Source organism: Anarrhichthys ocellatus, unplaced genomic scaffold (genome assembly GCF_004355925.1).
Source record: "Anarrhichthys ocellatus isolate YVR2014 unplaced genomic scaffold, GSC_Weel_1.0 scaffold64, whole genome shotgun sequence".
NCBI classification, from domain to species: Eukaryota; Metazoa; Chordata; class Actinopteri; order Perciformes; family Anarhichadidae; genus Anarrhichthys; species Anarrhichthys ocellatus.
In genome coordinates this window covers 2,436,055-2,450,664 of record NW_022280094.1, presented here as the reverse complement: position 1 = coordinate 2,450,664, position 14,610 = coordinate 2,436,055, and the positions used below count along the sequence as shown (strand labels likewise).

General features: G+C 44.1%; 1 protein-coding gene across 1 annotated transcript in view; it reads left to right on the top strand.

The window, feature by feature from the left end:
* Positions 1-5,266: 5,266 nt before the first annotated feature.
* dhrs13b.1 (dehydrogenase/reductase (SDR family) member 13b.1) overlaps positions 5,267-14,610 on the top strand; it is a 12,358-nt gene continuing 3,014 nt past the window's right edge. The window contains exons 1-3 of the mRNA XM_031872497.1: positions 5,267-5,403; positions 11,262-11,380; positions 11,805-11,928. Of these exons, the coding sequence (XP_031728357.1) occupies positions 5,277-5,403; positions 11,262-11,380; positions 11,805-11,928 (370 nt within the window). The 5' untranslated portion in view covers positions 5,267-5,276. The remainder of the gene's footprint in view (positions 5,404-11,261; positions 11,381-11,804; positions 11,929-14,610) is intronic.

The window sequence follows — 14,610 nt, the reverse complement described above, 5'->3', positions numbered from 1 at the left end:
AATCAACTTTTTGATGATATTCTAATTATATGACCAGCACCTGTATATGTATATATATTATTTCAGTAATCATGTAACAAAATAAGGACACTAGGAAACACCGTGAAAGAGCCAAATTAAAGTTGGTGAGTAGATCTCGTAGAAGTTATTTGAAAAAGTTTTTTATGGATCTATATGACATGAAAAATAGTTACTGGACATAACTCCAGTTCTATGAGTAAGTTTGGCGTCAGACCCGGAGGCAAACATAAATCATTAGATTTCCGTGAGCGGGCCCAACTGCTGCACAATAGATGCAATGTTGAACGAGCAGGGCGATGCAAGTAAACACAATACAAACATTGGGGCTTAGCCGTCTTTAAGGGGGTCAAGTCTTTGATAAACTATCTTATTTTGATGCTTTTTTATGCACTCAGGCACGTTAGTCTCATGCAAAGTAGCCTATATGTCCAATGTCAGATTAATTGTAAATTGTGATGTCAAAAATATGTACGCTCTGCCATTTCTCTACTGTAACGTTTGTCTCTCATCGCTGACCAAATGCCAGCCGTGACGCTTTCATCCTTTTATCCAAGGTGCTTGGGGGTTGGGCTACTGTTGAACCTGCTGTTACTTAGCAACCAAAATCTGCATGCTGCAATGACGATGATGATTCAGTCGAGATAATTTAGCAGTGAGCCTCACTGACTAAATTAAACAAAGTCAAAACAAAGATAAATTAACTTTACATCCCGAACTGTAGCTTTACAGCTTGCTTTGTCTGTGTCAGTTTGGCTGACCTTTCATCCCGAAGTAAGTCAAATAGTCTGTGGGTCAGTTGGTAAAACTTTGGGTAATCCTGTCCTATAAGAATTAACTTCTCCCCCATATATTCATCATAGACTGAAATTTACAGAAAGAAAATATATTTGCCAGCTGTAATTGGTTGTTCCATGTCACATGACATGTGGTGCATTCCAAAAGTGGAACTATTTTTATCTCTGGATGCAGCTGTTGCGTCCTGAAAAAACGCATGTGAACTCTTGCCCATTGCAACAGCATAGCTCTTGCTTTTGAGAGCGCATTCTGCATGTCTATATTGACAGCAATGGACTTCAGGGCACAAAAACATTACATGTGAACGGCCCCCTTACACTAATCTGACATTCAAACATATTACGGTTGTTCTTTTGAGTTTCACATTGATTTCTGTGAGCAGGCCCAATGTTACCATAATAGGTGGCACTGGCACATGAGTATTTTTGTCGGTCAAAACAAATGCAAATAATTTGATTTAAATCCCTCTTGTAATCGTACACCACTGAACTATTCAATTTCACTGTGAAATACAATATAGTACAGAAGTTAAAGAAGCTAATGTTGTGATGTCAGCATGTGTGAAAATGTCTGGCGCTAACAAAATGGAACAGTGGCTGTGTCAGCCAAAGAAGAGACCGTCTACGAATCTTTATACCCGGAACCACCCCAGGCTCAGGTGTGGTTCATCAGCTGACGATCAGCATCCTGAAAGACATGGGAGGGCGGGCAGACAGGAACAGTCAGTGGAGAGTAGGGGTCGTCACGCATTAAATAAAAAAACATCAGGACGTCTTAGTTTGGTCACCCACACAGGCAAGTTCAGTGTAACATAAAACATGTAATAGAAAATGTGTATTTCTTGAGATGCCTCTGGACCTTGTTTTGTTGAGTAAACAAATAGTGAGGTAAAGATCAAGATGAGTCAACTTGCAATTTGGAATAAGGTTAACTTCAGTATTTTTCAGTTTGGACCCTTTCGCATGCTTTTGTGTCTAAGTGACTAATGGGGACAATCATTTTTTAAATTGGTCCAGTATTGAGAGATGAAGCTGAAACAAGCAGCAAGGGCCACTGCACAGTGTCAATGTAACACTGCATTCACTGAGTGCTTGTTTTTCCCACAGACAGGCTCAGATCGTTATTTTAAGGGTCTGACAACATAATAACAAAGCAAAGTGCAGAGAAATAAAACATTTTTTTCTTAATACGGTCTGTTTGCTTTTGTGTCCAAGTCTGGCTCAAGGAGAGGCCTCGTTGTGAAATGTGACTATCGGGCAGCAACAGGTCCCACTTTTTACAGCGTTCTTCCTCTGTGGTCATGGGTCACAGCACCAACAGGAACACCGCTAGTCTCCTGAGCTTTGCGGCCTTGCAGCAGCTGGTTCTCCCTCCTCTGCCCCCTCTGTCTCTTTTACTAAATACAGGTGGCCATCAGATTGAAAGACCTCATCTAGATTCTTGAAATCATGTAAATATTTAGACATGACTTTAAAAGTCTTTATAGATAAGTAACTCTTTCTGTTCTCCAACACAAAATTCTTCCTGGCCGGCACTTGCGTTTGCACCGTTGTCTTTGGCAACATGTCACCGCAAATTTCAGAACGAGACTTCTCCTCCAGCAGGACTCTTTCCATAATGTCAGATACTTATAATAACAATCGAGGGGATGTAAATTGACTGTGCCAAATTGCCCGGATGTGCAGCCGGTTTACTGGCAGCACTCTCCCTCAAAACAAAACTCTCTCAACCTACTCAAAGGCACAACCTGGTGGTGGAAGCCATACAAGTAACACATACACAAACATGTAGGTAATGTTTATATTCTTGGAATATAAACATTACCTACATATAACTGAATTTCAAATCGACCTGTTAAGTGAATTAAATGAAATTATACTTCAAATAAATTGTGGGTACCCTGATAACCAATAAAAAACAGTTAACAGGAGGAATACTCCCCAAAAAATAAACTCAAATCATCTTCGCAATATCAATTGACCTCTCTCATATGGAATTATGGTGCTCTCATCCTTCCTAACTTTGTCAGGTGTTAGCCAGACCTTTCTAGTGTACCTGCTACGAAGCCTTGCATGTAGGCTACTGCTTCTCTTTTCTGCTAGCCTGTAGCCTGGTTGTGATGCGAAAGGAAAAGCATATATTTTGTGCAGATGATTTTCTTTCATATTTTACACATATTACAGGGTGCATTCCATATTTCAATCACACAAATATTGACGGCAATGGAGTAGAAGCGCTGCTGGGTCTTTGTGGTAATCACATACAGGTGCTCTATGGATCCTTCAGGTGTATTTAATCTTGCAAAGAGCTCATTGGTTGGGTGGAATATGGACTCAAAAAAGTATAAAATGAAATTCTCCTTTAAAAAACAATCCAAGGCACACTGTATGGTTTGTATTCTACATGTATTCAACCTGCAACCCCCAACATGAAGAGAACTCTGTTGTGAAGCTTGCATATGACACAACAATTTTATGTTTTGGGAAACAGCATCACAAACAACGTGACATGGTCATCACTTATCTCCATCCTGGTTAAAAAAATAAACGTCCGTATCTCTTGAGGAAACTTAAGAAGGCCAGATTCCTGTGCCAAGTTCTTGTTAACTTTTACAGAGGAGCAATAGAAAGCATCCTGACTGGAAACATTACAAACTAACATGGGATGTGTATGGCTCAGGACAGGAGGCTCTACAGAGGGTGATTTAACCCAACCAGAACATCATTGGTACCATCTACTGAGCATCAGTGGTATTGGTGACAAGAGGAGCCTGTGAGGAGCTGAAGGATATCTGAAGACACAAGCTGTTCACCCTGCTGTCATCTGGAAAGAGATACACAAGTATCAGCTGCTGAACCTCCAGACTTCAGAGCAGCTTGTTTCCTCTGGCTGTGAGACTTCTAAATCCATCCTCCTCCCTCCACATATGATATTGTTTTTTTGTTTTTGTTGGGTGTATTTTCTTATGTAGCAGAAGTGGACAACAGACTGCAACCCTGTTGTACAATGACAAAGGAACCTTGTAACCTTGTAACTCTTGAGCAGAGAATTGCTCCGGAAGCGGCACATGTTGATAATTTTCTATGTGACATCAACATGCCAAAGAGCTGCTGTGTGACTGTTTGTAGCCTTCTAACAACGAGACCCAAAATCCAAGTCTCCAGATTTGTTTTAGACCAGTTGAGGAATCGTTAACGGAAAAGTGGATTGCGGGGGCCATCACGAGCGCCAAACTTCAGGGAACATTCCCTGAAGGATCCCAGAAAGTTTTTCTTCAAAAACCTTTCGATAAGAAGGAGAAACATTCCTTTATTAGTCCCACAGTGGGGAAATATTGTCTGCATTTGACCCATCCCTGTATATATATAGGGATGGGTGGGCTGCCAATGACAGGTGCCCGGGGAGCAGTTAGGGGTACAGTGTCTTGCTCAAGGACACGGTGCAGCCGAGGATCGAACCGGTGACCTTTCGGTTGGCGGACAACCCTCTACCCAGTAAGCCACGGTTGCCCCCACGGGACTGGAGTATAACCAAACGGGAATGTTTATGGAATATTCCAGGAGCATTAGCTTTTTTCTGCACAAGTGGTGTCCAATATACTTTAAACCAAAACTTAAAAAAAATTCCATATCATGTTAAAAGCCCCATCATCCTAACATCCACAGTTTATTTGTAGTAATTTTTCTGTCCATGCGTGATCCGTGTCAGTCCATTATTTGCTCTCCTTTTTGGTCTACACCAACTTCTGAGAAATAAATATCCTGCTCTTTAGTTGCTAAATGCTCCACAATGGTCACCATGTAGCTAAATGTGTCTGTCAGCTGTTTGTTTTTTTGTCCTGAAAACATGATTGAGCAGAGCGATGAGAGTCAATCAACGTTTGTGTCATATTATCCAAAATCAAACTGTTGATTAGTGCAAGCTTTAAGTTTTACTGAGATTTCTTATGGATATTGATATACTTATCCCCCATCCTGCTGCATATGCCATCATAATTATTTGAAAGATCCTACAATCAAATAGAGTCACATAGATGCATATAAAGTAATTAAATATAAAATAAAATAAGAAGCAGTGAAAATAGCAGATTCACATTTGCAGGTCTGAAACTGCAGGTGGTGCTGCTTTCCTGTTAGATGGTACTGGGTGAGGGAGAAGAGCTTAACTCTTTTGCAAGACATTGTGATTTCACAACACATATATTTGCTAATGGCCATGATGACAAACCACCATATGGGCTGTATTATTTGATTGAATTCTGAGCTTTCCTTTATGTAGAGAAAAGTTGAAATACGTTATTCTAACTTGCTCAAACGTATCTGTCGCCTGATAACAGAGAGCACATTGTCCCGCTCAGGCAGGAAATAGGTGTGATTGTTTGAGGAAGTTTCTCTCAAAGCACAAATTCACTCTGACTTTCACCTGGCAGCCAGTCTGGTGTGAGAAACTGGGGCTTAACAATGTCTACCCTTCTGCTGGTCGTGGGTGTTATCTTAGGAGTTGCTTACATTTACCGTCATGTGGTGGTGAAGGGAAAGCGGTGCACAAGTAAAACAAAGCTGCATGGGAAAACTGTGATTGTGACCAGTAAGTACAGGCTCTTTTTTTTATAGACTGCTGTGGGCCATCAGGGTGGCAGTAGTCATATCCACAGACTTTTTTTCTAAAGACAATTGCTTGGATGTGTGTACTACTTCCAACAAATTGTGTATTAAGAAACAACACATTTTATAGCTTGATATAGACTGCAACTCTGTATGAAAACAAGACTTTATGAATATATAATAAAGAATGTACAAGCGTAAATTAGGAGTAAGGAGATGGCACAAAGTACCAGGTCAGGTTCACAACAAAGTCATTATATCCTTGATTAAAAATCTGACAGTTACACTCTAATATGAAGGAGTTTTAATCACCAACTTTAACATGAATGACAAAAGTACAGCCTAGAAAAGCTTTTTTTAAAGATATATTTTAAATCAAGTCTTTATTTAAACACAATAATGACAATGAAAACAAAGACAAGAGTTTTGGTTCATCCATTGGTGACACTTTTCTGTGGCTTCATCATTGAGTGACTTATATTCATTACCCTTAGTCGTTTAGTTTGTTATACTTAAAACATTTGATAAGTGCAGCTTTCACACATTTTGCAGCTCAAACATGACCCCCTTGAGGGACCCTGTGTTATGGTTTCAGAGTTTAGAGGTGGACCCAAATGCAAGACACCAGGCAGGCAGGTATAATGAACAAAAGGCCAGCTTTCATAACTAAAAGCTGGTGGCAAAACAAAGTGCAACGGAAAAAGAGCAAAAAACTAAATTGAGGACAAACTAGAATGACACGAGAAACACGAGCAGCGTGGCATTAAGGAGCACCAGTAATTAACACAGACCACCTGACACTGACAGAGGGAACGCATACTGAATAAATGAATGAATAAATAAACACAAGGAGAGCAGGGTGATTACACCTATAGACAGGTTGAACAGATCAGGACGGGGCTGACAATCACAAAGGCAGAAAAACACAAAGACAGCAAGTGAAGTTAGACATGAAACATCGGTAGAGGGAATTTTCAAAATAAAATAGGAAACAGACTAAGCGCAAACCCAAACCTGGAAATCCTGGACTAAGAATTGCCATGGGTCCTTTAGACATCCCGTCCCACCCTCACCATCTTTCTGTGTATAATTTGCAACAATTTCTTGAAAAAACAATGTATGGACTGAAACAAAAAGAATCCCTCTTGGTGATGGATTATGACCCATACAAGTATGTGGTGGTGTCTGGTTCTACAGAGAGCCCTGCTGGAATTTCTATTTTCTACTTATTTTGCTGTGTTTGGGATGTTTCTGGGAGTCAGCAAAGAGCATTTAGGCCTCACTTGGGGTTGTAACCCCCAGCCAATAAGCAGGATGTGCAGCCTGTTGTCATTCCCAGGTCAAACACAGTGGCACCAGGTATGTGGCACTCTGCAGTGTCTGTATGAGACAAAGCGGTGGCGCGCGGGTTGTTACACCCCTCTGTGTTCTTATGTGCTTCTGTGTGAATGTGTTTCTTCCGTCCGTCTCTCTCTTGTGCTGCTGTCAAACTGTGTCGGTGACCGAGCGGAGCCACAGGCAGAGACAGCAGACAGGCCACGGCAGGATGAAACGCGCCTTGTGCTGCATTCATTCAAAATTCGGCACCTTCCCGCAAGTTGTGCAGAGGTGTGGGCGTGTTTATTTGTGCTTTAGAACCTTTTATTCTTCTGATTCACTGCTTTGTTGTCACCAACGACGGCCCCTCTCTTTGTTCACTCTGTGGCTTGTTCGACCGCCCCTTCCAGTCTCTCTCCCTCTCTCTCACTCGCTCGCTCGTTGAGCCAGAGAGGAGGGCTGACGTTTACAAACAGCAACCGACAATGCTAATACATAGTATACCATGAAACAAATCAAACAGGTTTATATAGGAATAGCTTGCGAACTCAGAGTCATTGAAATTTCAGTTGATATTGGGATTTAGTTGTCCATATTCCTTTAATTGCAATTGATTACATTTCCTCAAACGATACACACGATGAACCTGGAGCTTTAGTGTTCCCAAGTTTATAATCCAGCCTTGGCTTCACACTCGTCACCATCCTTATCCTGAGAAACGTAGTTGTCCACTTTCCAAAGCTTCACCCAGATACCAAAATACTTATCTTGCTGTCGAGGTGCTCCTTTTGAGGAAAAAATACATCTGGGTGAGTGTTGGTGTGTTTGGGAAGTCCATATAGGCAAATTGTGAGTACATTCAATTCCAATGTGCTGGGAAAGGGTCCAACCATTCTGAACCCATGAGACAGCTTCATACAACTAAAGGAGGGCAGACTCCGGGAGCAAGTCAGGCAACAAACTTGCACCATCCATTGAAGACACTTTTTTTTAAACTATGGATAGGGAACTCTACAAGGATGAGACAGACAGTTGGGTTGCTCGACACAGTGCCCCGACAGTGCTTGCTGAAAAACTGCAAGCAAGCCCTCACAATGTACACGTCTCTCCTCATAATAACTTTGGCTGAGAGCCTGAGATGAGCCAGCAGTTCATCACTTTGATAGGAAAGATTTTTGAGGCGTACCATGCAGACCCAGCTCCTGGTTTCCAGTACCTACTAGCGTTTGTATCGTACTGATGGCACAAGCTGGTCAAATGGGTGTTGTATTTGATTCCAGTGCTCATGATTCTGGTGTCTGTCTCAACAATGAGCTGAGACATGTGTGACTGGGATGCATTGCTCCATCCAGCAAACTACATCCACCCGAAGGGATGTACAGATTCACCCTTTATTAAAAAGACTGAAGAGAAATCTCACCACAGAAGGCATTCAGCGCTTCTCCATCTTCAGCACACTGGTAAAAGCTGTAGCATTCCTCATTCACTTGGCCAGGTCTCTCACGGATGCTGGAGAACCCACTGACTTTGCAAACTACAGGAAGGAATGTCATGCTGTTGAAAGACAGCCAAGTTGCACAGAACGTGTGGCCCATGGCTGTGATCACTTCTGCCTTCCCCAGAAGAGATGGGAGAGTTACGGTGGAGATAAAGAGGACATTTCAGAGACCTATAGCAGTGGTTGTTCTATATCTCCGAAAAGAGAACTGGCAGTGATACTGTAGGAAAGCTTGTAGTCAGTTCTGGTGCAGGGCGAGGCCGGGTGGGGAGTATTCTGTCCCCCTTTTATATGTGTTGGTTCTGTGCATTATATTTTGCGCCCCCTGATGTATTTTGGTTTTCATGCATTAGGGCTCCGGACGAACTTCTTACCCTATGTCACAATCAGGCTTTGCCTTGGGTGTTTTGTGTGTGGTTTTCTGTAGCTCCTCACTTCCTTCACCTGTCCCTAATCAGTTCATTCAGTGCACCTGCCAGTCACACTCTCCCTCATCAGCACAACTCTCCTCACCTGTTCTAGTCACTATTTAAACCCCTGTCTTTCACTCACTCACTGCCAGATCATTGTTTTGTTTCCTACCTACCCGCCCGTTTTGCTCTTCCTGTTCCCGGTTTCCCAGTCTGTCTGCCCTGTTTTTGCCCTGCCTTGTCCTGCCGGATTTCCCCCCTTGTCTCGTCCTTGGATTACCTGTTTTTGTTTCGTGAGTTATTAAAACCCTTTTTGTTCACTACTCTGACTATCTGCATTTGAGTCCTCATTATGTCCCGTGACACCCTAGTTGCAGTGATGCGCCTTACTTTTTCATTTAGGAGTTACTTAATTAAGCTGCTCCCAAAATTTGACTCTGCGTCTTTTGGTGCCACAATGATACATTTTAAGTCAGTGATTCTCAACTGTTGGGTCGCGGACCTGTTTTCAGTGGGTCGCGGGCCTTTGCCTGAAAAAAATAAAATAAAAAATCCTGTGCTTTTATTTTGAAAGGGATTTTTTTATGAAGCGGAGTGCCGTCTATTCACACTCCTTAACAATATATGGTGTTAATGCCTTGTAATGCTAATATCAGCAGAGGATAAACTGAAAACTATACCTCTGTCAAATGACACTATAAGTAGACGAATTGAAGACATGTCGGATGACATCAAACAGACCACAGCTCGAATTTTGGCAAGTGGTCATTTTGCATTACAAATGGACGAATCTACAGACATAACAAACAAAGCAGTTTTACTCGTTTACTTGAAACATGTGTGGAACGGGGACTTACAGGAACAATTTTCTCTGCACAAGAGAGCTCCCTATACTACGACTGCAGAGGACATTTTCAGCTCAGGTTCAAACTGCACCATCTTTACATTAAATACATTTGAGAAGTTGAACATTTTCCTTGATTTGGCAGCAAGGCCGAGATCGTCCTTGTGGCACTGGCACCGCAGTGACTAGTCAGTGGCAAGCGTCAGTCAGGCGTCAGTCAGGTGCCACAACAGTGGCAAGCGAGCGGCACTCTTCCTCTGCATATATGTAGGTGCCACAGGAGTGCCACCACTAGTCAGAGGAGTGCCACCAGTAGTCAGGGGAGTGTGCCCCCCTGGTCCGTATACGTTTTGATAGTCTGTTTTATGGTTTATTTGCTTTTTATTTTGAAGAGCGACGCAAAGCAAGACAAGTAGTCCGGTAGTAAAAAAATGTCAAAATAAAGGTCAAGGCAATAGAATGACCGTATGCAAGAACACTGTTAGTCTATGGTGCAAGCACATACAAGGGAGATAACATTAGGAGAAAAATAAATAAATATAAATTAATAAACGTGGGCCGATGGGAGTATGTTAGCAACAATAGTTGACTACATGCGATTTAATATTCATTTATCCATGTACACAACAAGAATCAAGTTTTCGATTAATCTGTGGATGGTTTGATGCAATACAGTTCGTAATATAGTTTAATCAAAATTCTATCGTAATAACAATGGGTGTTCTCAGGAAATATTGCTCCGCCTGCTCAGCTCGGCAGCTTCTTGACAGGTGCCAAATGAGTGCCGCTCGCTTGCCACTGTTGTGGCACCTGACTGACGCTTGCCACTGAAGTGCCACTGACTAGTCACTGAGGTGCTACAGTCCTGACACCTGACTGACGCTTGCCACAAGGAGGATCTCGCTGTCTCTCTGATTTGGGTCGCGGCTTGTCATTAAGGGGTGATGGTGGGTCCTGCAGCCAGACCAGTTGAGAACCACTGTTTTAAGTGATACCTTTTTTTGATCAGTTCCCATACACATTGGTCATTTCTGAACACATTATGTAAATGATATGCGCTTTGATGCTACTAATGTGTGGACATGGCCAAGGACGGTTTGAGTGGAATCGACATGTTAACATATTATACATTGGTATATATAGCCTAATGTAGTGTGTGTGTGTAGTGAGTGTGTAGTCGAGCGACAAATGACGCATGGTCTTGTGGTCTGGAGTCCTGTGCTGCTAAAGTTGAAGTCACTGTGTAGAAAGGTAGTAGGGGGAGATTGACCACATGATCCTACTGGAGGCTGCCATTGCAGAAGCTCCAGGTTTAATCCTATTCTCAACTCGGACAGTATAAACACTCCTACTGATTTATCCATTATCCATTCACCGAATAGAATACATGGTTATAGATTGTTTTTGTAGTTTTTTTGATACGCCACACACTTTTCCTGCAATTGGTTGTCTTATTATTGTGGGTGTGTCCTACTTTACATAGACTGCCATATCTCTGAAATTCATTGTGCAATTGCAACCACATTTAGTCGACATCCACTCTGAGTGATCCCATAAAGTCTCATGGCATTTATCTATCAGGTGGGCTATTAGTTACAGTACATAATTAATTTAAATGAACATAACATCCATCATGAAAAAAGGATCATCCTCCTTGCATCAGGATTAGGTGTAGTCCATATACAAGCGCATCAATTGAAAGAAGCAATATCTCTTTGTTGGACTTGTAAATAAAACATGGATCACATGTGTCTCTCACTTTTCATCTCCAGGCAGCAACACAGGCATTGGGAAAACTACTGCCATAGATCTGGCCAAAAGAGGAGCCAGAGTGATTCTGGCCTGTCGCAGTAAGCAGAGAGGAGAGGCTGCCCTTGAGGAAGTCAAGAAGGTGAGTAGAAATCTATAATGCTCTGTTTCTTCCTCCAAGAGAGCGCTCTCTGTCATAAATGCCTTGTTGACAAGCTTGTGGGCACCCCATGTCATGTAAGCTTATAGTTGCTTATAATGATATATTGAGGCAATAGAAGGTGTTTTGAGAAAGTGTGAGTCACTGTAACCACGAGAGGTCCTTGAGCACATAACCATAACTGGCTACCCAAAATGTTATGCTGTTTGCTGCAGTAAAAAGCGAGATTGTCTGTGGACAGACACAGAAGTGCTCACTCACTCACAGATGCCCCACACAGGCCCACACACGACCGATCGCGTGATCCTCTTGACGGAGATGATGATAATAACAAGTGTATTCCAAACATCTTTATTTTATATTTAACTTCTAATTGAGTGGAAATACTGCTTGATCACTCCTACAGGAGAGTGGCAGTAATCAGGTGGTGTTCATGCCGTTGGATCTGGGGAGTCTCAAGTCTGTTCGTAGCTTTGCTGAAACCTTCCTGAAGTCTGAACCCAGACTGGACATCCTCATCAACAATGCAGGTTAGATTGTTCATTGCAGCTTATTGTCATAAACCTGCACACCATCACAACTGTTTATTGTGTGCTTAGCTGTCATCCCTGCTCATTTAAAGTTTTATTTCAAAAACAAATTCAAACATACGGACACAGTCACAAAATAAGTTTCTGAAAAAATAACCCTGATGATAAGCAGCCCACGGTCTTCAGCCACCTCGCCCGGACCAGGGAAACCGGGGCACCCTCCCGGAGCCAGACCCAGGAGGGGAGCTCGTCGGCAAGCGTCTGGTGGCCGGGCCTTCACCTATGGGGCCCGGCTGGGCTCAGCCCGAAGAAACAACATGGAGCAGCCACCCTGTGGACCCACCACCCGCAGGGACAAGCATCGCAGACCGGGCGGTGGTCCAGGCCGGAGGCATGGGCGAGCCGATCGCCGGCAGCATGGACTAGCTCTAGGGACGTGGAACGTCCATGTCACCTAGCGGGGAAAGAGCCAGAGCTGGTGCAGGAGGTGGAGCGATACCAGCTAGATATAGTTGGACTCACGTCCACACACAGCACTGGCTCTGGAACCAAGCTCCTGGAGAGGGGTTGGACTTTGTCCTTTTCTGGAGTTGCCCAGGGTGAGAGGCGCCGGGTGGGGAGTGGGGATACTCACGAGCCCCGGGCTGAGCGCCGCTGTGTTGGAGTTCTCCCCGGAGAATGAGAGGGTCGCCTCCATGCGCCTACGGGTTGCTGGGAGCAAGGCTCCGACTGTTGTTTGTCCTTATGCACCAAACAGTAGTTCGGAGTATCCGGCCTTCTTGGAGTCGGTGGGAGGGGTCCTGGAAAGGACGCCGCCTGCTGACTCCATAGTTCTCCTGGGGGACTTCAATGCTCACGTGGGCAATGATGGAGAAACCTGGCGGGGGGTGATTGGGAGGAACGACTTGCCCGATCTGAACCCGAGCGGTGTCTCGTTATTGGACTTCTGTGCGTGCCATGGTTTGGCCATAACGAACACCATGTTCGAACATAAGGTGGCTCATAAGTGTACCTGGTACCAGAACACCTTAGGCCGGAGATCTATGATCGACTTTGTAATCGTATCATCTGATCTGTGGCCATATGTCTTGGACACTAGGAGCAGAGCTGTCAACTGATCACCACCTGGTGGTGAGTTGGATCAGATGTTTATCCAAAGATGAGGATTGTAACCAATTAGATGGAGAGATACAATGGAGACTGGGTCCGCCCACTTACTGTCAAAAAGAAAAACTACTCGCGAGCGAGCAGGAAAAAGACTCGCGAGCGAGCAGGTTAAAATTTCGCGAGCGAGCAGGATTAAGCTTCGCGAGCGACTTTCGCTCACAGAGTGACATAAAAGCGCTCGTCAAAGTAAAATACGCGCGCGGCTGTTTGATTTTCGCGCGTGCATGGATCTCATTTGCGCTCTCGGATTTTGACAGTGATTTGCTTTCATAGGTCTTGGGATCGCCTCTCTGCTGTTTGCAGATGATGTGGTCCTGTTGGCCTCCTCAGATCGTGAGCTCCAGCATTCACTGGGGCAGTTTGCAGCCGACTGTGAAGCGGCGAGGATGAGAGTTAGCACCTCCAAATCTGAGGCCATGATGTTCTGCCGGAAACCGGTGGATTGCTCCCTCCAGGTGGGGACGGAGTGCCTACCGCAAGCGAAGGAGTTCAAGTATCCCGGGGTCTTGTTCACGAGTGAGGGTAAGATGAAGCGGGAGATCGACAGGCGGATCGGTGCGGCTGCAGCAGCAGGCGTTGCACTGGACCGTCTTGGTGAAGCGCTCCATTTACTGGTCGGTCTACGTTCCTACCCTCACCTATGGTCACAAACTCTGGGTCGTGACCGAAAAGGATAAGGTCGTGGCTACATGCGGCCGAAATGAGTTTCCTCCGTAGGGTGGCCGGGCTCAGCCTTAGAGCTAGGGTAAGGAGCTCGGTCATCAGGAGGGAACTTGGAGTCGAGCTGCTACTCCTTCGCGTCGAAAGGAGTCAGCTGAGGTGGTTCGGGCATCTAATTAGGATGCCTCCTGGACGCCTCCCATTGGAGGTTTTCCGGGCACGTCCAACTGGGAGGAGACCCCGGGGAAGACCCAGAACACGCTGGAGGGATTATATCTCCCAGCTGGCCTGGGAACGCCTCGGGATCCCCCAGTATGAGCTGGAAAATGTTGCGGGGGAGAGGGAACTCTGGGTCAGCCTGCTTGGCCTGCTGCCACCGACCTGACCCCGGATAAGCGGAGGAAAATGGATGGATGGATGGATAGATCTATTCATTATTTATATATTAACTAGTGGACCGCTTGTAATTCAATGCCATTCATCCCCAGACAGACACCATCTGACCTCTGTGTGGTCACACCACATTAAACATTAGCCAGTGACCACTATATAGCCTATGTGTTTACTTTCTTCACTGAGACTGACAGATATGAAACAACTTTCAATCAAAGCTCAGCATTGGGAAGGGAGAGATCCAGCACAAGATGAGGTGACAGAAAAAACAGGCAGATAGAAGGTGATGGAGATGAGAGAGGAAGAACAGGTACTGGCCACTATGTCCAGAATAGGATTAGCCTGATTCAATTCAAACTACAGTGGGTACTGAAAGTATTCAGACCCCTTTAAATTTTTCACTCTGTTTCATTGAAGCCATTTGCTAAAATCAAAAAAGTTAATTTTATTTCTCATTAATGT